The sequence below is a fragment of the Vanessa tameamea genome, chromosome 29 (assembly GCF_037043105.1).
Source record: "Vanessa tameamea isolate UH-Manoa-2023 chromosome 29, ilVanTame1 primary haplotype, whole genome shotgun sequence".
NCBI classification, from domain to species: Eukaryota; Metazoa; Arthropoda; class Insecta; order Lepidoptera; family Nymphalidae; genus Vanessa; species Vanessa tameamea.
In genome coordinates this window covers 1,747,211-1,768,949 of record NC_087337.1, presented here as the reverse complement: position 1 = coordinate 1,768,949, position 21,739 = coordinate 1,747,211, and the positions used below count along the sequence as shown (strand labels likewise).

Below are 21,739 nucleotides of genomic sequence, written 5' to 3'. Positions count from 1 at the left end.
CGGTTTTTCCGAACCGATACGACTTGGGAACCTTCAAGAAAAGAGCGTACTCTTTGCTGAAAAGCCGGCAACGCACCTGCAAGCCGCCCGGTGTTGCAGATGTCCATGGGCGGTGGTAGTGACTTTCCATCAGGTGAGCCTCGTGCTCGTTTGCCACCCCTACTATAAAAAAAAAAAAAGAGAAGTATGGAAGGAGAAGACATGCTGCGCCGACCCCAAGTAAAATTGGAATAAGGGCAGGAGGATGATGATGATGAATTAGTAATATAATTATAATTTGACTATATCTAGATACTTAAACATATATTACATTGAAATTGTTAACTTGTCGGATTCTCTCTTGTGGAGGCCCCAGGGCAGTTGCGCCGGTAATTCCCCTGCATCCGGTCCTGTTTATTTGTTAAAATATTTTAACAGGCGGCCATTGTTATCGACACAAAAATGTATTTCTGAGATTAGTAAAATAAATAATTTGTTTTTAAAACAGATATATTCAAATTACCTACGTAATTTACTAAGAATTATGCAATTATTTTGTTGTATTTAACAATCCATGCAACTGTCGGAAAAGAGTAACTACTGAGTTATTTGACGGTTTTTCTCGGTAGTTTATATTCCGAAATGATTTTAAATTTATTTTACTTGTAAAATGACCAATGTCTTAAGAGTCTACTTGAATAAAGTATTTTTTCACAATTAATATTTCTTAACCTAATATATCGACAGCTAATTAAAAAATAATTTCTTATAAGTATTATTTTTACTAATAACTTGTATTTTAATTCATGTCCGTATACGTAATTTATTTTCCTCTAATAAAGTTTGACAGAAAGTTTTCATAAAACCCTTGGCACTAAATATTCATCCTTAGTACATCATACTTTTAAAAAGTTATCTATATTAATATTAGTATTGACTATATACTAATACTGAGCCGAGATGGCTCAGTGGTTAGAACGCCGGGAATTACCATTTATTTATTTATTTATTTACGAGTCTCCAACAAAACACACAGACAAAATACTTATTCTTAAAATTACACAATATAAGGGTTACAAGTTGTGTGCTCGTTCAATTATAGGAGACCAAAGCAAGCACTAAACTTAGCAAAAAAATAATAATTTAAATACAATTAGAAAAGTGAAAAAAAATTACGTAGCAGTAAAAAACAAATATAAATTAGTAACTTAAAATTAAGAATAGCTTATTAATTAAAGATTTTTTTGTGTTAGGTTAAAAGTTTAGTTAGACACACTCTGAATTAGGACAAACTGTAACGATGAATATCGAAGTCATTATTATTCCTAGAAAGTATGTTATATTGTCACCATTGAATTTTCATGTGCTTAATTTGTGTTTACAATTCATCTCGTGCTCGGCTTTGAAGGAAAACATCGTGAGGAAACCTGCATGTGTCTAATTTCAACGAAATTCTGCCACATGTGTATCCACCAAACCGCATTGGAGGAGCATTCTCCTCAAAAAGTAGAGGACGCCTTACCCCAGTAGTGGGAAACTTACAGGCTGTTAATGAATGATGAATGATACTATAATTTATAAATGCGAATTTCGGTTAAAAGCAAGCTTGAACCGCAAGGAAGGACATAGACTACTTTTTTAAACATAAAACCTGACGACCAAACCGTAAAACGCGAGCAAAACCCCGGGCGACAACTGGTCCTTAATAATATAATGACACATTTCAGAATTTGATTTGTCATACAACTTATATGTAAATCAAACAAGAATAATTTGTGAAGTACAAACAAACTTACGTAAACAATAGTTTTTAAAACATTGAGATGTCCCTATTCGCTGTTTTTTTTAATGTTATATTTGTATTTTTCCACAGATATGTTTTGTATTTTTTTTATTTAAGTCTGCCTGCATATTTTTATTACCAAGCAACATCACAATTTAAGTTTTAGTATATTACAAAAAATAATGGATTAAAAAAAACTGAACTCCGTTGATGAAAGCTGTTGCCAAACAAAATATAAAAAAAATAGAAATGACCATTATGAAGTTTTTGCTTAATCTGCATATTTTTAACTTTTTTTTTAGTAATAAAATAAACGAGGCTTTAGTATAAATTTATAATGCTTGTTGTATTTAATATTGCCAGCAAAAATGTTAAAATTAAACAAACCTAAATAAGAATATTATAAGCTATCCATTTGAAATAGATAATTAATTTTTTAAACACAATTTTATAATGGATGCGTTTCGTCTGTTTGTTTATCATGAACATTTTTTCTTTTAATTTTAATAGTACTTAACAGCAAAAATTGCCGTTTACACTTAAATACCAATAGCTATATATCAAAGGAATACTACAATGTTTTAAATGGTTATCTGTACAGTGTTAATTAAACTAATATATTTTTTATAATTTCTCGGGTAATAACCTATGTTTTTTTCGCGCGAAGCAAAGGCAGGTAGCTAGTAGAATATATTTCGAGGCAAGATGAGCATGGTAACAGGCTTTACCTAATAAATAAACAACAAAAGCTATATTACCTGTTTTACCTCACATGTTATGAGTGCCCGCAAGCCCTATATAAGCGAATATTATGTGCACAATGGACAGTGTTCTGCCAACCGACGTGACAGCAACACGAAGTGTGTATACATTTCTTAAATCATTTAATTTTTTTTTTATTCAGTAAAAACTCTTTAGTTAGATTTTTTTTTTTAATTTAAAATAAAGAAATATTTAGAGATCATGTGATTATACTTTGTGTTTCGATTTGAAATGTTTTTTATTTATAATGAAATCTCTTTGTATCGATTTATTTGATTTAACATATTTTTTAAACTATTTTTTTTAAATAATGGTTGTGTTTCGTATTGTCTTTCGTAATAAATTATTTTTTAAGAGAACTGCATTTATATTTTTCGTATTAACTCTTAATAATTATTTAATGTTATCAGTTTAAATAATTACATGTTTTTTTAAAGATTAATCAATATAAAACTTTTTTTCAGGAAAACCATGTTTCGAATTACAAATATCGTTGCTTTGGCTGTATGCGCTATTATATGTAAGTATATTTTTTTAATCGCTTTAAAAAAACTTAATGTCAAATCGGCAATAAGCAACCGCCATATTATTCTATAAAATATATTTCTCGTACAAGACATTCATATATATATTTCATATTTATTGAATTTATGAGTCTCCAAAAAAAAATCCACACTAAATACATATTCTTAAGATTAAACAATATAAGGTTTACAAGTTGCGTGCTCCTTCAATTAGAACCTTAGACCACAGCGTGCACTATTAAGCAAAACAATTTAAATACAGATAAAAAGTGAAAAAATTCAAATAAAAATTAGAAAATTAAATTGAGATATAAATATAGTCAAGTCGTTCTTTATTATTTTTTTTAAATAGTCGTGTTTATTACGTGGCTATATTTATTTTAAATGTAAATTAGAGCAAAGGAACGATAAACTAAAAGTAAAAAAAAAAAAACATTTTAATAACAAATATGTATTCATAATATCACTATGCAGTTGACCGTTAAGGAGGTTCTTCGTCTGCATCCAATCCTGGGTGTAAAATCAGTTCATATTTAAATAAAAAGGCTTTACTATAGGAACTAAATTATCATGTTAAATTACAACCATAGGACTGGTTCAATAACAAACACTTTAAGTCAAATAAAAGCTTGTACACTTAGAGCACTGTTACTATTCGCATTCAAGATGTACAGTAAGGCTACAGATACAAAAATAGACAATATCAGCTGTGCCCGCGACTTTGTGCGCGTTTTAATTTAACAAAAAAGTTATTGTTGAAGCCTAAGTTACCCCTTATTGCATCAGCTATCTGTCAGTGAAAGTCCCGTCAAAATCGGTCCAGCCGTTCCAGAGATTAGCCGGAACAAACAGACAGACAGACACACAAAAATGAAAAAAATGTTATTTTGGTATATGTACCGTGTTAATGCATTTAGTTAAAAGCCGTTATTTTAATACTACAAACAGACACACCAATTTTATAATATGTATAGAAGAGATATAGATTTTAACATACAGCTAGCTATCCGCCCCGGCTTCACACGGGTACAGTAAAGGTCTATATGCAACTTTTAGATAGAAGAGCAAACATAAAAAAAAAATCTTGCATTTTTCCTGCTAGGAAAGTTGAAATTCTCGGCTCTTCTCAACTATAATATGCACGTATTATACATGTAAACCTTCCTCTTGAATCGCTCTGTTTATTGATGAAAACCGTATTAAAATCCGTTGCGTAGTTTAAAAGATCCAAGCATACAGACGGGAAGCGACTTTGTCTTATACAATGTAGAGATATTATTCTACTTATCTTTTAACTCTTAAATCAGTTTTCGATTCGTATTTATGACAACACATTTAGAAATAGAACTCTATACATAATATTTACTAGATTTTTTTTTAATTTAAAATAGTTTTGATAGCAGTTGTCACATTATGACGACCTCCGTGGTCGAGTAGTGTGTTCGATTCCCGGCCGAGTCGATGTAGAAAAAGTTCATTAGTTTTCTATGTTGTCTTGGGTCTGGGTGTTTGTGGTGCCGTCGTTACTTCTGATTTTCCATAACACAAGTGCTTTAGCTACTTACATTGGGATCAGAGTAATGTATGTGATGTTGTCCAGTATTCATATATTAATTAATATTAATATTAATAATTAATTATTTTACGAAAACAATAACATTTAAAAAAATGTACAACTGTATTATACAGTTAAGTGTAAACAGGCACAAGGGACATGACATCTTAGTTCCCAAGGTTGGTGGCGCATTGGCGATGTGTGGAATGGTTAATATTTCTTACAACGCCAACATCTATAGGAGTCATTACCATCAGGTATCCTGGTATTTTCTTTACCTTACGACATTTCTGGATATATATATATTTTAATTATATTTTAATTTAAAAATACAGGCGCATCGCAGCCAGTGGAAAAGTTGCCAGTGTTAAAAGACGTGCCTTATTCTGAAGTGCACATTTACACACCGAAAACTGAGATCGTATTGGAATGCGTTACGACCGAGCAGGGATCCGATGTCAAGTGAGTATCTGTGTTTCGTACTAAAATATGACAAGAAAATTCGAAAAATGACTGTACTCTATTCGAGTAGGCTTTATAAGGCACATATCACTCTCAAAATCCATCCCATTGGATGACCGGTCAGATGACCGGAAAGAGTTCAGGCGCAGGATCAAAGGCTTCACGTGCTTCAACTTCCAGGCAGCAGCCTGTTGCTTATTTTTTGATAGAAAACCCCAGGTTTGAAACATATTCCACCACGCTGCTCCAATGCGGGTTGGATACACATGTGGCAGAATTTCGTTGAAATTAGACACATGCAGGTTTCCTCACGATGTTTAAAATAAAGCACATGAGAATTTAGTGGTGCTTGCCCGGGTTTGAACCCGTAATCGTTGGTTAAGATGCACGCGTTCTAACCACTGGGCCATCTCTTTATATATAGCTTACTCATAGACCAGCGAGGTAGTCAAACATTATCACTCAATAACATAAAATATTTCATCGAAATGGGTCCAGCCGTTTGGAAGGTGTGCCTGTGACATACATACAAACATAATTATATATATATATATATATATATATATATATATATAAATATATGACGGCGACTGCGATAGATCAGCGACACGCCCGTCATCGGTAGGAGCCTCTGGTACAGGGTTCATGGCGTAGGCCTCAGGCAATTACCCACAACCATACAATATGACAATTATTGTATTTTATGTAGGTAATCTGCAATCACAAATTATAAAGTAGGTATATTATAACTATCCGAGTTGCGTGAACCAACGGTCCCGTTTGGAAGGCCCGAACTGTAACGCAGTTTATAATAAAATATAGCTTTCGACTCGCCGCTTTCAAAAAATGTGACAGTTGTCCCTCCAAACGATTCCGATCACGTGAATCATTACGTCACGACGTTCACGCCTCACAGATATAATAAACTGAATTACTAATTATTCGTAATTGACGACATGTATGTCTAAAAGTGATATTATGCAATATGCACATTAAAAATGTTTCAATATAGTTTATGACTTTTTCTTTAAGTTTCCTTAAAGTAACTTTATTTATATTTTGTCGCGGAGTTGTCAATGTATCTCTGTCCTCAGATATACCTGGTTAAAAGATGACAAACCGTTCACACCAACCGGTGACGTCATCCAACGCGAGAATGAGGGAACACTAGTCTTCAAAAATCCCGACCTATCCAACGAAGGACAGTACCAATGTTTAGCCCAATCCGAATACGGCGTGGCCAGGACTCGTCCGGTTACGCTTAAGAAATTATTCATCGAGAAACCGGAATTCACTTTGAAAAAACACAAACCAGTCGAAGGGGATCCATTCAAGTTGGATTGCGTGATTCCGAAGGCGTATACGAAACCGTCAATTGCTTGGTTAAAGAAATCACTGACCGATGATTCCGACTTCAAAATGGTTTCAGACCAGCGTTACACAATATCGCCGGAAGGGGCTCTCTACTTTTCGACCATAACCAAAGAAGACACGAACCCCGATTACAAATACGTGTGTACCGCAGAGTCTCCGGAGTCCGGTGAGATGGTGACATTGGCTGAGCATATTTTGGAGGACGTTGAACCCAACAAGGGGCCAATCAACAACGATGTGGTTAAACAATACGTCTCCCAGGATATGACCGTGAAGGCTGGTGACTTCGTCTACCTATATTGTATTTATGGTGGCAAGTAAGTATCTTAAAGTTATTATTGATACTAGTGTTCGTTTTGTGTTCAAAATTCATAGTCGAATTGAAAATTTGAGGAGAACATGGATTCATTTGAGTGTTAAGAACTTTTTGAAGTGATTACTTCTAATGGGAGAGTAAACAATAGTTACGTAACGCGTTACGGTCCTTTTCTCTAACGCATGTTCAATTTAGATTAGTTTAAGTATCCACTTCTGTCGGGCGTCCCGAGACGGACACGAAATTTTCATTGAAACCACTAAAGTCAAAATCAAAATGTACTTTTTTCAAGTAGGCTTTTACAAAGCTACCATCACTTTGGCATATAGACTATACCGAGAAGAACCGGCAAGAAACTCAGTAGTTACTCTTTTCCAACGTTTTGTCAGTTAAAAACAACTATATGTACGATACTAGTGTTCCCCACGGCTTTGCCTGCGGGTAAGAGAAGACGTAAGTTTTAAATATAAAATAATATCCTTATTCTTCTTGGAGTTCAAGCATGCTTTGAACCAAATTTTATCAAATTCGGTTTATTGGTTAGCCGTAAAAGCGTAACAGACGGACAGTATTCCTTTCGCATATTAATATACTAAATATCCTCAACCTGCCTGAAATTCAACAAGTATTAGCGCTAAGGTTTTTCTCATCTCTCACTCAGAGTATAAAAAGTAACTCAAACTCAAATTCCTTTATTCAATATAGAAGCATTACACTTATTGATAGTCAAATTAAACGAACGAACTTAGTCTATGACTATTTATGTATGTTCATAACATTTTACTTGGCGGTTGTAAAATCCCGTCCGGGTAGGTTCCCGCTCATCACATATGCTACCGACTAACAGTAATATTTATTGTTCTAAGCCACAATACCAAGGACATGGTTACTAATTATAACGTATATCCACCAGCCCCTTGGCCCACCCCGACTGGTTCAAAGACGGAAAAGACGTAAACAACGGTATTAAGGATCGCGTGACGCGTCACAACAAGAGTGTTGGCAAGCGTCTCGTCATCAAAGAGATCTGGGTCTCGGACCAGGGCGAGTACACTTGCGTCGTTGACAATGAAGTCGGCAAACCGCAGAAGCACAGCATGTATTTGACCGTCGTCAGTAAGTATCGTCTTGACTTCTAATTATATCTTGACACCAGGATGACTTGAGGTAGTTGATGTCACCAAGTGACATACATATGTAATGTCAATATTTATTCTACCGTCAAGCAGCAATACTTAGCACTATTGTGTTGCGGTCCCTCATTGAAGGGATAATGAGCCAGTGTAACTACAGGCACAAGGGAGATGACGTTCCCAAGGTTTTTGGTGTTAAGAGGAACAGGCAAATGGGTCCTGACTGTAAGCACAATCTCCCATAAATATTTACACCCTAAGAAATATCAACCGTCCCTTAAAAAACCATTTCGCCACCGGCCTTCGTCATGTACCTTATTACGATAAATAATCATTTCATTTTCCGACAGGTGCCCCACAGTTCCTCAGGGATGATATCCCGAAGATAATCGTAAAACCTGGCGAAGACGTCACTATTCCGTGCATTGCTGCCGGTATCCCCGCCCCTGAGTTGTCCTGGTCCCACAACGCGGACGAGTTGCCCCAGAACGACAGGATTCTACTGAACAAATCGTCACAGGGCAACACGACTGTCTCTGATCTGACTATCAAGAACGTGCAGAAGGGGGACAAGGGATACTACGGTTGTAAGGGACATAACGAAAATGGGGACATCTACAAGGAGACACTGCTTTACGTTCAGTAATTAAAACTGTTTGTAATTAACAAATGTCAATAAAATATTATTAAGCGTATGTCGTATTTAATTTTTTCGATACGTTTTTTGTTTCGAATAATTTATTCATAAAAGTTATTAAAGTTGGAGACTGATGGATTGCGACGCAAAAATTTGAACCCATAGTACGCTTTACTGATATTTCATAATAATTTCACCGAATTATTTTTGGGTCTTCCATGATTACTCCTTATATAAATTGTATTTTGTCCATTTACGACTCCAAAATTGAAGCACTTGCATCATCCCCAACTTAGGTACATCCTTAACAGGATAACTAAAATAAATATCTATCTATCTGTTCTCGGAGTTCAAGCTTGTTTTGTACATTAACAAAATCGAAATAGGGACTTAGACACAAAATCATAACAGATTTACTTTTACAATGTTCGTATATTTTACAAGGAAAAACATAAGAATATGATCATGATGAATATGATCCTACATACATACATTTTTTTTATTATATTGGTAGGTGGATGAGCAAATAGACCACCTGATGGTATGTAGTCATCACCGCCCTCAGGCAATGGTCTATGGGTGGTGGTGATAGCACTATTGCGCTGCGCCACCAATGCGCCACCAACTTTGGGAACTAAGATTTTATGTACCTTGTGCCTGTAGTACACGGGCTCAATCATCCTTCAAACCGGAACACAATAATACTGAGTACTGCTGTTTGGTTGTAGAATATCTGAAGAGTGGGCGGTACCTACCCAGACGGGCTTGCACAAAGCCCTACCACCAACTAAAACAATTAGTTAATTTTCCATTGTTTCTTACAACATAGCGTATCAATATAGTATGTGTTTATAAACAAGTGTTGCAATTAAATACTTTACTTATTCAACATACTTTTATTCATAACTAATAAACACGGAATTTAAACATACAAGGGAAAGTTAAAATACAAAACGTTACAGCAAACAACGTTGATCTTTCCCTTTTAATTCCCGCGACGCACTGATCTATGTTTTAAAATTATGTGGAGCTAACGCGGGGGGAAAGTTTCAAGGACGAATCGCACTGGACGTCGTCGAATACGTTGGGGCCTTAAGACTGGCAGACTAGGCACTACATTTGCTGTACAAGATAGTTATCATGTAAGTGAGTTATAAGGATAATGCATGTTTTTCCTGTTAAATAGAGTAGGTAGTCTCGTTCAAGACAATTTGATATTAGAATAAACACTTTTCTAGAATTTCTCCTCTTCGGTTTACGAAGTTTAAAATAAGTCTACATATATATGAACCTAGATAGCGCTTTGGTTAGAAACGTTAAGTTAAATGGTCTTAGAAAATCGCGATCGTGTAGTTCAAACTTTATTTCAACGGCATTTCCAAAATAGTTTAAATGATTTTATGACACAAAAATAATATTAACTGAGATTTCGAGGGTTTATTTTATTTTTTGTCAGGAAATTGATTGTATCGATCAAGTTCGTTTAAGGTGTTCGAACAAGGGTCATCACTAAATTTTCATTTGTTAAATTTGTTTCTATAATTCATTTCCTGTTCGGCGGTGAAAATACTCCCCAAAGTTCATCGGTGGTCAAAGCGGTCGACATAGTTGTGCCATTAAACTCGGTGGAGTAACTGGCTGCGTTGTTCAGGCTTGTCTTTTCAGTGCCAACAGTCCTTGAAACAAATGTAAGAAACATCGCAGTGATCTTCGTGATTGTAGATCTATTGACCCGCGAAATTATCGGAATATTTATGAAATAAAATTAACAATGATAAACTAATTTGTCGAATACTACTTTTTATAAATATATAACTTATTATTGTTGGTTGTATGGCTTTTGTGGATGGGCGCGCCTTCGTGACTGAATAGATTGATAGTCGTTAAACTACGATTGCTCTGCGGTTTTGGGGGAAATTCTACTAACATATAACAATCAGCTTATTATAGAAAATATCAGCTTATTCTAATAATTATTTCGATCTAACTTCGACCGAACAGCAACTGGCTCGTAAGTAGGATAGGAAAACGACTGAACGTCAACGATAATGTTTCGATTCGATCGCGATGAAGTGATAAGTTGTCCGTAGAAATCCAATCGAAATAAAAATAATGATAAACATGCCTTAAAATTTACGTATTCCATGCGATTTTTTAATAAATCAACTACATATGTACACTTATTAGGGTTTATGATCAATATATATTTATTTATAATTTATAATATAACACATGAAAATTCAGTGGCGCTTGCCTGGGTTTGAACCCGCAATTATCGGTTAAGTACGCGCTCAAACCACTGGACCATCTCGGCTCTTCTCATCTGTTTATAATCCATCTCTTGCTTGTTTAAACGAAAACATCTCACGGTTTCGAATTAAACATTTTGGAGCAGCTTGGTGTTAATACATGAAATAAAAATGTCTCTGAAAAGGTTAGGTGGGAAATTATTGAAACCATATTGAACGTACGTAAGCTTTATTATTCCTTAACATTTCAATTCAACAGAATCTATCTATTACTAGTATCAAATACACCTTAATATAAGTTTTTATTAAATAAGAAAAAAAAAAACAAAATAGTTGGTCTGAAAATTTAATACTTGTTCAAAATAACAACAAAATAAAATAAAAACGGTTTAACTGAAGTTCAAAATAATATGTACAATGATTTTATTATATAATTATTTGTATGATTCTCGAAATATACTTCGCTTAATCTAACATTTCGCGCGAGCAATGCATCCTCCTTGTCAATAGGGCAGCCATTTTGATTTAATTCAAAAATAGAACATGAAATACTGTTTCGTAATTTTGAGTGCACGAAAGTGCCAATAATCTCCAAATTTTTATTACGACTATTTTTTTTTTTTTTACTGCACGAAAGTCTCTCAACATTAGATTTTTAATTTTATTATTTTATTACATTTATCTTGTAACGGGGCTCGCGCGAAACTTTATGAAGGACACTTAAATAATAGAAATACTATCCATTACAATAATTCATAGTAGATTTCATTTTAGTTATTCGAAATATCGGAATGAATGATTGGCACTAAAATGGAGGGCACTCATTTCACTTTAAATTACAATTATATTTTAATAAACTACGCCTTTATTATACTTTGAAGCTCGGAACATTATTGAATCGTTGTAAATTGCTAAATAAACTCAGATTTGAGTGACATCTTTAAACACACAATCGGCGTATATACAAATTATCCACGAGTATATTTTCCGGTATCATTCATGATCAATCTTTATAAAATAATTTAATAAGAGCCACCATAGAAACACGTTACGACGTCGTGACGTGGTACGTTGCGGTTAAGGTGAAACGGTTAAGCGTTACATGGCTACGTTGAGCTCATTGTGCCTTTATCATGACGCGTGAATTGCTACAGTTAATCTTGTCTTACTGTGCAAAATGGAACGTTAGATGTCGTGACGTTATTTTTTACAATGAGCAACGTCGATTTTTGACAAGACGACATTGCAACGTTAAACGATGTTGCCATGTACCGCGACGTTATAACGTTAAAGAATGATTGTTTGAACAGTGAGTTGTTATTATCAAGTTGCGTTTTACATTGATGAGAGAGATGTTACCAGAAAACTAACACGGAAGATCAGGCCATTTAATAAATAATGCTAATAACGTCCGAAGCACTTTCTCCTTACTAAGAGGTGCACATTTGTATCGTTTTTTTTTTTTTTATTAATTTAATAGTACAATCGAAAAAATGTATGCTACCTCTAGGAAGTATCTAAATCACAAATTCACAGAAATATACACTTTTTATCTACACGTGTTTATAATGAACAGGCACATTTTCGGTTTCATTAAAAAATCTAGAAATTTACGTTTCATTGGAAGCTTTCGTTTACACCATAGACACATAGATTAATAAAATATTAGGAAATAATTTCAAAAATCGAACACTAACCGTTACAAATACAATCGTCTATTTGTCTATGGTATCACATTACCGCCAAATCCTATTATTGTACGTCCACTAGAAATAAACTTCATCGCAAAATACATGGCGACGATTCGAATTTTTGAAATTAGAATGTGACAGTTCGAAAATTCTCGCATTTAAATATTGTTACGAAATATAAGCAATATTATTTTTCTTTTATATTAATACAATATATTGAGCTATACACGACGACTAAACTAGCTTATTTTGGTGTTCATTTGACATGAGGCCAGTTCGAATTAAAAATTATTCGGTCGCACGGAAGTGCCGGAGCCAAGTCAAAATTTAATAGCAATTAATTAATTTGGACAAAAAATTAACAATTATATGAACATGAACACTATTTTAGGAACTGGCCGTTTGTATTATTTACTCAGCAGTGTTTATTGTAATGGTCTTGCCCTTGGGGTCATCGAAGCGGTCCATGGTCCGGATGTCCATCATCATCATGATACCGTAGAAGGTGATGGCGAGCAGGATGAAGACGACGAACAGACCGGACCAAATGGGCACGGTGAAGAAACCTACGCAGTTGAGCGACTCACCGAACTCGAGTGTAGTGTTACTAGTTTCTCTGAAGAACGGCTGCACCTGTAACATGGATGTTTAACTTTAAGATGTATTTTTATCACTGAAATTTATTTAAAAAAAAAAAAGGTAGAAAGTAGTTACTCTGGTTCAATTACCAGAACACAACAATTAAACTATATCTGATTGTTGATGGGATTTATTTATGACAAAGTCCTATGTCCAAGTACAACCTTAAAACTTTATAGTAAATTTTCCTAATAATTTATACAATAATTAAATATATTTGTTGTTAAATTGCTTATATCCACAATATAGGTAAGCATTGCTAGTCTAATATAATATTATTTAGCATCCTTTTAATCCAAAAAAAGAACCATAGATAACATAATAATATCATAATGGTCTATGGTTATGATGTAATAATAAAATGTTATATGTTATTAATGACATACATAATACATATATAATATAATAGTGGATTGTTTCTTGAAATGTCCAATTGAAAAAACTACAAACTAACTACTAAGCATTTTTTATAAAAGTTTTAATATATGATCTAAACATAGTATAAAACAAAGTCGCTTCCTCCCATCTGTATGGTTAGATCCCATAAACAATGCAACGGATTTTAATGCAGTTTTCATCAATAAACAGAGTTATGCAAGAGAAGGTTTATATGTATAATATATGCATATTATAGTAGAGAAAAGCCGAGAATTTCAACTTTCCTAGACAGAAAAAACAACAATTTCTCTCTGTTTGTTGTTCAATATAAAATTGTAGATGGACTTCTTGTACACCTTATGAAGCTAGGACGGGTATCTATTATTATATAATCGGATGCACTCCACAACGTGAGAAGTGTGAGTTTCATGTTTTTAGGAAAACTAATTCTAGAAACACATTAAAAATTAAAGTAGAAGCAGGTATTTGTATACAGTGTGTTTTTAAGTACTATTATTCACCTTGGACAGTATATTAAAAAGCAAATGAAGGACGAAAAAAAAACATTACATAAAAAGTATGGTAATTCAAATATTATGTAAGAAATCTCGGTAACTAGAGCCTGTATAATATTCTACGTTAGATATAAATAATATTTCAACTGCCTCAATTATAAAATTAATAAAGTAATGTTATCTCAGACACCGGTTCTTAACACATTCTAGGCTAGTATAAGAATGTACAGTCTTATTAGGCATAAATATCACTTTTTATTATGTAAGTTCTGTTTTTGTGAAAATAAATTAATATTATTATGTAGACAGGTCACCTATATTCCAAAGGTAAGGCCTCCACTCTATTTAAGGATGTTTTAAGCTGCCTGCAGAGAAGTATACAACCTATCCATCTGTTAAAAATTACACACTGTGTTTTGTGCAATGAATGTCATAAAAAGCCTCACAACAAAAATAGTATTTGTTAACTTAACCATGAATTACGGTCAATAGCAATGACATCAGAGATTCCATTCAAACACATATGCCTACATTTTTGTATCATGCAATGTTTTTTTGTTTGGTTAGTTACAATATTGCAAGTCAGTTCAATTTCCATGACAATATGTTTTAGCAACATGCTCAAATTTATTCTCCACCCAGGATTGTCTATCGGTGATGGAACTCATTATCAGTCAAATTTTGTTTAAATTAAAATTAAATACATTCAATTATGATAAGACTATTTATTTTGAGTGTATTTGTATATAAAATTGTTTATAAGTATATTTGTAATTACCTTTAAATCTTGGAATAGTATGTTATAAGTTTGAGTATTGTTTACGCTGCTGAACGAAATACTCTGTCCACATCTGTACGAGAAACCCATGATAGCATATACGTCGGAATCAGGTGCGAGTTCCTCATTCAAGGTCTTCGGTGAAGTCTGTTTTAAAGTCACTGAATCTGTAAATGAAAAATTTAAGTATATAACATTATATTCATATAAAAACTGGACGAGTATTGGAATACAATAGAAAAAGACAAATTTCATTTTTATATATAACCTACACAATTATTTGCAAAATTTTCAGTTTAAATATTACTCACTGAAGAACCAGTAGCCGGCCTTCTGCAAGAAGTTCAATGTAACAGAATTTTCTCCAAAGTTCATCGTGGTCGACATAGTTGTGCCATTAAACTCGCTTGAGTAACTTGCTACGTTGTTCAGGCTTGTCTTTTCAGTGCCAACGGTGAGGGTGATGTCCTTGACATATAACTTGAGGCCGTCCATTGTCTCCTCGATTTGTCCACTTTCTGCTTGACGACGGACCCTCAAGTGACTTGAAGAAATTGTCCATGAAGGATATTCTGCAGTGTAGATAGCGACGACATTTTTATACTTTTCAGTAAGCTTCGTGAACATGTCTTCCATGAAATCGTTGTGGCGACGTAACATATCGGCTCTGGACTCACCCTCGCGAGCATCTTTCAGGTTTATGAACAGGAATTTGCCGCTTACAGGCTCAAACTCTGCCGAGAGGCCGTTCTCTGTTAACGTGACATGATCTACTTTTTCGGGGTTCGCTATATGGTTCAGGACGTCCAAAGCTTGCTCGACTGACGGCAAGTACAAAGCGTTTCCTATGTTAGCGTGTAAATACGGGAATGATGTATCACCTTCAGAGTTTTTATGTGAAAAATCTTCGACTGATAAAGTTTCGTCGATGCAAATAACAGTGAAGGGATCGTCTTCCAATTCGGATTTTAAAATTGCTTCAAACGTATCTTTTGGAACGTTCGTTAAAGGATTCGATTTTATTGATTTTGTTTTTAAATCACCCCATAAGAAAACTGGAACTTGTTCAGTAGCGTAACTGGACACGACACTTATCACTAAAATAGGGAACACTAAACGGCAAAACGCCATTTTCAAAACTATTACTAGTGGACGTTGCGGACTAAATTACTCAGTAAGTTTTAGCCCAAAAATTGTCATAAAAAGACGAAAAATGGGCGATGACGATTAACCATCGGTCATGTGAAAAGTGATCATATGATTAATTTGACGCTTGTCTATGGCTTTTAATGTTGCCTTTATATATATTTTTTCATAATGGCACCACACATTATATTTTTTATTTTAAAAAAAAATTATTAGATTAATGTTTTGATTTGTTAAATCCGTCTTGTTTCACGTTGTTATTAATTACATACATTTCCTTTTTTTTTAAATAATTTAAAGTTTATGTTGCTTTTTTTTGTCATTTCTTGATTCTTTTAAAAAGTTTTTATATAATAATGTCATAAATTAAAAAATAGGTTAGAAAAATAAATTAAATTGAATTTTTTTCTTTTCTTCTCTTCTATCACAACAAAGAAATATATAAAGCTTGTGAATAAATAAGTAAAAATGTCGATTCTAGCTTTATTTTTATTATTACTACATACAAGTTTGGCTGAAAGAGATACAGCACCGGTTTTTATATTAGATTATGAAAAAGTTTTGTCGCATGTATCCGTCGATCCTAATCCATTTACAAAAATAAAAACTGTTGAATTTACAAAAATAATTAACGATGCAGTTAAGAGAAGTAAAGTTGTCATATTGTTTATAGAAGAATCTTTTTGTCTCGAGGACATAACACGAAAGGATAAGCATGGGACTCCATTTTATCATTTGAGCCAAGGCTTATACGAAAATAAGGTGAAATTTCTACCAGCTGTAGCGCAACCATTCAAAACTTTAAAAACACATTTTCGACAAGAAGAATTCAACGTATTTCACTTAAGCGATTCTAGTACTAAATTAAAGATTTACGATGGTAAATTCAAACATTTTTATATATATTTCAATGATAAGATTAACGAAACCCGAACATCTGCTTTAAGAAGACATGACTTGGTGATACGTGAAGTCTATTACGTAGTCCATCAGATCGCTTTGAAGCCGGTTGTCGCTTTCTATACCGGTAAGATTAACCCTATTCTTGTGACGAAGATGAATTTCCTGCCTGTAAAACCTGAAAAGTATATTCGGCAACCAGGGGTAACTATAACAAGTTCTGGAGCACTCTTTCGGTTTATTGGTTAGTAGAAATATTTCAGAGATATTGTGAATTATTTGTTCTTAAATTTGTATTTTTAAGCTGTGTCAGACAACATTTTACGTGAACATAAATGGGGTTTGGTATTAGTGTTTTGTCGAATAAAACCTCTCGAACATTTTTGCTGAAGTTTGAATCGTTCACTTTGTGTTCGATTTTGACGGAGGCAGATTCTTTCTGTATATTAGAGGATATTAATGATAAAAAATCTTCAAAATCATTACTTGTACGAGGAAAATAATTATGTATCCCAAAACTGTCTTGAATTTACAATGGTTAATATATGTTGAAAGCGCATGGCTGTAGGTCTAACGCGAAATCTTTTTTCTTTTCTTCCTTTCTGTTAACGGTACACGACTTTCGCAGGAGGCTATTATCCAATTGTGAGGATTTGTTAAAAAAAAAAACGACTTTGTTTACTGAACACGTCAAAAAGGACATGAAATGTTCAATGATTTGTTCGAAAAGTTGCACAACAGTGTCGCCTTTAATTTTGACATATCTCCATCGCGTACATTTTATATCTATACTTCTATACTAGTATTATAAATGTGAAAGTAACTGTCTGTCTGTCTGTCTGTCTGTCGGTCGCTCTTTCACTATCAAACCAATGAACCGAATTTGCTGATATATTTGGTATGAAGCAAAGTTAAACTCCAAGACTATAGGCATAGGCTACTTTTTTGCCTAACACATGACAACCAACCCCTTCAAACGCGAGCGACGCTGCGGGCGACAAGTAGCTTGAATATATATCATTGATAGTCTTGTCAGTGTACATTACAATGTACGTGTACTTATCTTTTTTAGTTTGAATCGAAAAATAAGATACCTGTAGATGCGCGTTGCGTATACATACATAAAAATGCCGCTATTGCCGAATCCTTTGAGTTTTTTTTTAAGAGATTATTAGCAGTATTTTGAAGAGTGACCTTAAATCCCAATAACAAAAAATGTTAAAAGAAATTTTGCTTACTCGGGTGGAAACTAAATATTTTCACCTACCTCTAACTGGCTTAGCGCGTGCATACTGGTGTACGTGTTCCTAACATCGACTATTTTTGGCCAATTTTTCTCACCTTAGCACATTAAAAAGTAGCAAATGTTTGCAAATCTAGTTTTTTTTACTGACTAAAGTTCAGCCAGCACCACTTTCCTTTGCAGGTGTGTATACAACGATGGGTACTCGTCGGTCTACGTTCAGTCAAGTCCCGATGATAGCCGAGGAAACTTGGGAAGAACACAGCTTGACCACGCGGATGGCATACACGGACTTCGAACTTGAATTCTCGTTTAAGTTTAAGAAGGACCGGTGGACAATTGGTACGGTAAAACTTTGCACGCATATGGCAATGTACCACAATCTATATTTGTATATAAAAGCGAAATACCACTCACTGATTAATCACGAAATATCACAAAACAATAACGCGTACAATCTTGAAATTTGGCTGGTAGTTTCTTGTAGGCTGTAGACATCCGCTAAAAACGGATTTTAGGAAACCCCATCCCCAAGGGGATTGGAAATTTGTGTTTTATAAATTTCGCGCGGGTAAAACCGCAGGTTCATCTAGTCTTCCAACTAAAGCAAGACAAATTTAAACAGAAAATGTCGCGTTGCTGGAATGGGGGGAAGAAGTGGGGCGCACGGATATGAGAGTGGGCGCCCCATGGGACTGGTCCTACGTCTGCAGTGATCCACTCGTGCTGATTAACATGAGAGACGGCAGCGCTGTGACCATATCTCATTATCAAGTAAGTTGACAACTAAATTGAGAAACAGGGTAGTGGTAGGGCTTTGTGCAACCCGACTGGGTAGGTACCATCCACTCATCAGATATTCTACCGTCAAATAACGGTACTCTGTATTGTTGTGTTCCGGTTAGAGGAGTGAGTGAACCAGTGTAATCACAGGCACAGGGGACATAACATCTTAGTTCCCAAGGTTGGTGGCGCATTGGTGATGTAAGGAATGGTTAATATTTCTTACAACGCCATTGTCTATGGGCGGTGGTGACCACTTACCATCAGATGGCCCATATGCTCGTCCGCCAACCAATGGCATAAAAAAAACCGACTGGGTAGGTACCAACCTCTCATATATTCTACCGTCAAACATCAATAAATAATTGGTATTGAAGTGTTACAGTTTGAAGGTTAAGCTAACCAGAGTAACTACAGTCATAGGGGGCATAACATCTTGACTCAAGATTTGTGTTTACTAATTAAAAAGTAGTAATTGTCTATCGAACCATTTTAATCATTTAAAATCTTGTACAATTTAGATCGATGGTAACGAGTGTGAGGATGTTAACTATTCTATAGCCTATTCCAATGCAAGTAGGAAAAGAGATATACAAACCCTGGATTTACGTATTTCATGCGATTCGCTAATAACTCAGCTATATTGTGCACTACTGAGAGTTTATGATTATTATATCTTTATTTATAATACAATACTGTTACACTTAACCACTTATTTCCATTTTAATTTTACTTCCAAAATTCCCAAAACAGTTTTGTTGACGTTCAAAACGCAATTTTTATCGCAAATCCACAGTGAATATCATAGATTAATCGAGCTCTCGACCAATGATGTCGCGTCAATTTGCTGTCAAATGTTGTTTATTTGACTTTTTTCCTGTTCTGATTGGAATAGACTATACGTCCTATTTCATTATTGTTAGCACAAAAAAGTACATTGTTTTATCAGATACAGCCGTTTAATGAAGAGCACCTGATCGGTCGCAACGGTTCCAACAGCTCCAGATGCTTCGGACCCGCTGTCAACTGCGGACCGTATTTTAATGCACACATACTCGCCGGCCTCATGGTGACATTTTTCTGTTTTGGCATTTTGACGTACGGAGTCGTTACGATGTATAACTGTCATTCGAATGACAGATACGATGATCAGAACCAGAAACCACTGGTTATAGCGTTTGAAGCTGGTCACTGACTACACGAATACTGTTTGACTTAACGTCTAAGTTGAATTTCGTACATTACAATGTAATTTGTACTTTTTTTTTTAAGTTGTTTGTCTATTGCTCGAAAATTGTGTTAGGTTTGTTTTTAAGTTTTCAAATAATTAATACTATAAAGATAACTTAAATTTAATTTAATTAAGGATAATTAATGTACATTTTCAATGTTTATTTTTTTTTTATATTACCGTAGGAAAGAGAAAATATTTATCTGTGTTATTGTGTACAGCAATGCAACGTGTAGCACTGGCTTTATGATGCGTAGAGGTATCCTCGTGTATAAAAAGTGTTCCTCAAAATATGTGACGTTTAGAAAGCGCTTTTGAAGCTATATTGTGAAATTTGGAACACGCTAACACTCTGTAGAGTAATAGGCATTTAAAGAGAAGATTAACAGCTTCATAATGCGTTAATATCAAATTACTTGATCGTTAATTTTATAAATTCCAATATATTTCAAATTATACTCTCAATTGCAATTTATGGTATCCTTATTAGTTGTCTAACGAGATATATGGTCTCTTCAGATAAATACCTTTATGAAGACTATTGATACTTTACTATATCCCTACAGTCTACACTCCGTAACTGGTTAAAGGTGCATACAGATATGGTATTTTGTCCTTACTGTACTACAGCTTTGTATCAGCTTCTCGATCTCTGGATGCAAAGTTAAAATGGCCCGTATCTCCGTAATTCACAACGATAATTTCTGTGTGAAGTATCATAATGTGTGTCAAATAAACTGATAAAAGCATACCGCCGTTACTGGAAGCCGTTCAGATAGGATTTTTGGATTGCTATGCTGATACGAAATGGAGATACGTTACGGACAAAAGAACGTATCCGAACGCAGCTTTAGTGAGTGCGTCAGTTTAGTGTCTAATAGACACTGGTCTATGGCTCCTGAAATATATTCATTTTGATTTTGTAAAGTGATAGCAAGTAACTACTAACTTAATTTATAATTGTATTTCTTGGGTTGTGTTGTTCCTCTGTAAAAATTGACCTTAATTAAGCATCTAGACTTGTTTTTATTATTTAAATAAAGACTTTTAATTATGAATCCGTTTCCATTATTTGTTGTATCTTAACATTTATTCCACTAATTAATTAGTTTAGTTTTGATCTATATTATCAACGACATGAAATTCTTTAAATTTAACGTCACTTTTAAACATCAGTGCTAGTGCTGTCATCAAGTTTGACAGTTTGTTTATTTTTTGGCATTCTAGGTTAAAACGTATAGACTAATAACTATTTTATAAAGGAAACAACAAAAAAACCTACTCCTTAAATATTTCTAATACACTCAAATACTTCTCTGTCATTTTTATTTAAAACAATAATCATTCTTGTTCTTTATTGCACACGCATCACGAGATGCCTAAAATGTTGATTTGATTCTTGATGTATTGTTTGGCTAAAAGATTTTGTTTTTCAACTTATTTTACATTGCAGTCCAAACAAACTTATTTTATGGACTTCCCAATGCAAAACTTCGCGATTCCTGCCTCAACTGAAATAACAGTATCATTGTGAATCGACTGTTCAAATGCGGCTATAGGCCGGAGCTTTTGTGAATATAATTGGTCAAGATTTTGAATAATCTATGTAATTTATAAAGATTTGCGAAAATGTATTTATTGATATAGTGTTGAATTATAAA

The 21,739-nt window shown here is 34.1% G+C and overlaps 4 protein-coding genes across 4 annotated transcripts in view; 2 read left to right on the top strand and 2 right to left on the bottom strand.

Moving 5' to 3' along the window:
* The window catches only part of LOC113395897 (hemolin-like), a 284,073-nt gene that overhangs the window by 17,709 nt on the left and 244,625 nt on the right, over positions 1–21,739 (bottom strand). The window lies entirely within an intron of this gene.
* On the top strand, positions 2,510–8,583 carry LOC113395884 (hemolin-like). Its single transcript, XM_064219837.1, has 6 exons — positions 2,510–2,622; positions 2,989–3,044; positions 4,939–5,065; positions 6,160–6,756; positions 7,669–7,871; positions 8,239–8,583. The coding sequence occupies exons 1-6, from the start codon at positions 2,540–2,542 to the stop codon at positions 8,532–8,534; spliced, it is 1,362 nt and encodes a 453-aa protein (XP_064075907.1). The 5' UTR covers positions 2,510–2,539; the 3' UTR covers positions 8,535–8,583.
* Vhaac45 (Vacuolar H[+] ATPase AC45 accessory subunit) lies at positions 10,987–16,047 on the bottom strand. The gene is made up of 3 exons (XM_026633647.2): positions 15,087–16,047; positions 14,776–14,942; positions 10,987–13,098 (listed from the first exon to the last, which is right to left on the bottom strand). Exons 1-3 carry the CDS (start codon positions 15,904–15,906, stop codon positions 12,877–12,879), a joined length of 1,209 nt encoding a protein of 402 aa, XP_026489432.1. The 5' UTR covers positions 15,907–16,047; the 3' UTR covers positions 10,987–12,876.
* LOC113395883 (uncharacterized) lies at positions 16,372–20,053 on the top strand. Its single transcript, XM_026633600.2, has 4 exons — positions 16,372–17,065; positions 18,248–18,406; positions 18,690–18,838; positions 19,797–20,053. The coding sequence occupies exons 1-4, from the start codon at positions 16,390–16,392 to the stop codon at positions 20,040–20,042; spliced, it is 1,230 nt and encodes a 409-aa protein (XP_026489385.1). The 5' UTR covers positions 16,372–16,389; the 3' UTR covers positions 20,043–20,053.

What these genes read in the sequence shown, in the direction of transcription:
- LOC113395884 (XM_064219837.1), top strand. Translation starts at nt 2,540, where the DNA reads ATGAGTGCCCGCAAGCCCTATATAAGCGAATATTATGTGCACAATGGA. An exon ending in CGACGTGACAGCAACACGAA is followed by an intron (nt 2,623 to 2,988) that starts GTGTGTATACAT and finishes ACTTTTTTTCAG; the next exon opens with GAAAACCATGTTTCGAATTA. An exon ending in CATGTATTTGACCGTCGTCA is followed by an intron (nt 7,872 to 8,238) that starts GTAAGTATCGTC and finishes ATTTTCCGACAG; the next exon opens with GTGCCCCACAGTTCCTCAGG.
- Vhaac45 (XM_026633647.2), bottom strand. Translation starts at nt 15,906, where the DNA reads ATGGCGTTTTGCCGTTTAGTGTTCCCTATTTTAGTGATAAGTGTCGTG. An exon ending in GGCCGGCTACTGGTTCTTCA is followed by an intron (nt 14,943 to 15,086) that starts GTGAGTAATATT and finishes TTTCATTTACAG; the next exon opens with ATTCAGTGACTTTAAAACAG. An exon ending in TACTATTCCAAGATTTAAAG is followed by an intron (nt 13,099 to 14,775) that starts GTAATTACAAAT and finishes TCCATGTTACAG; the next exon opens with GTGCAGCCGTTCTTCAGAGA.
- LOC113395883 (XM_026633600.2), top strand. Translation starts at nt 16,390, where the DNA reads ATGTCGATTCTAGCTTTATTTTTATTATTACTACATACAAGTTTGGCT. An exon ending in GAAGGACCGGTGGACAATTG is followed by an intron (nt 18,407 to 18,689) that starts GTACGGTAAAAC and finishes AAATTTAAACAG; the next exon opens with AAAATGTCGCGTTGCTGGAA. An exon ending in TGACCATATCTCATTATCAA is followed by an intron (nt 18,839 to 19,796) that starts GTAAGTTGACAA and finishes TTGTTTTATCAG; the next exon opens with ATACAGCCGTTTAATGAAGA.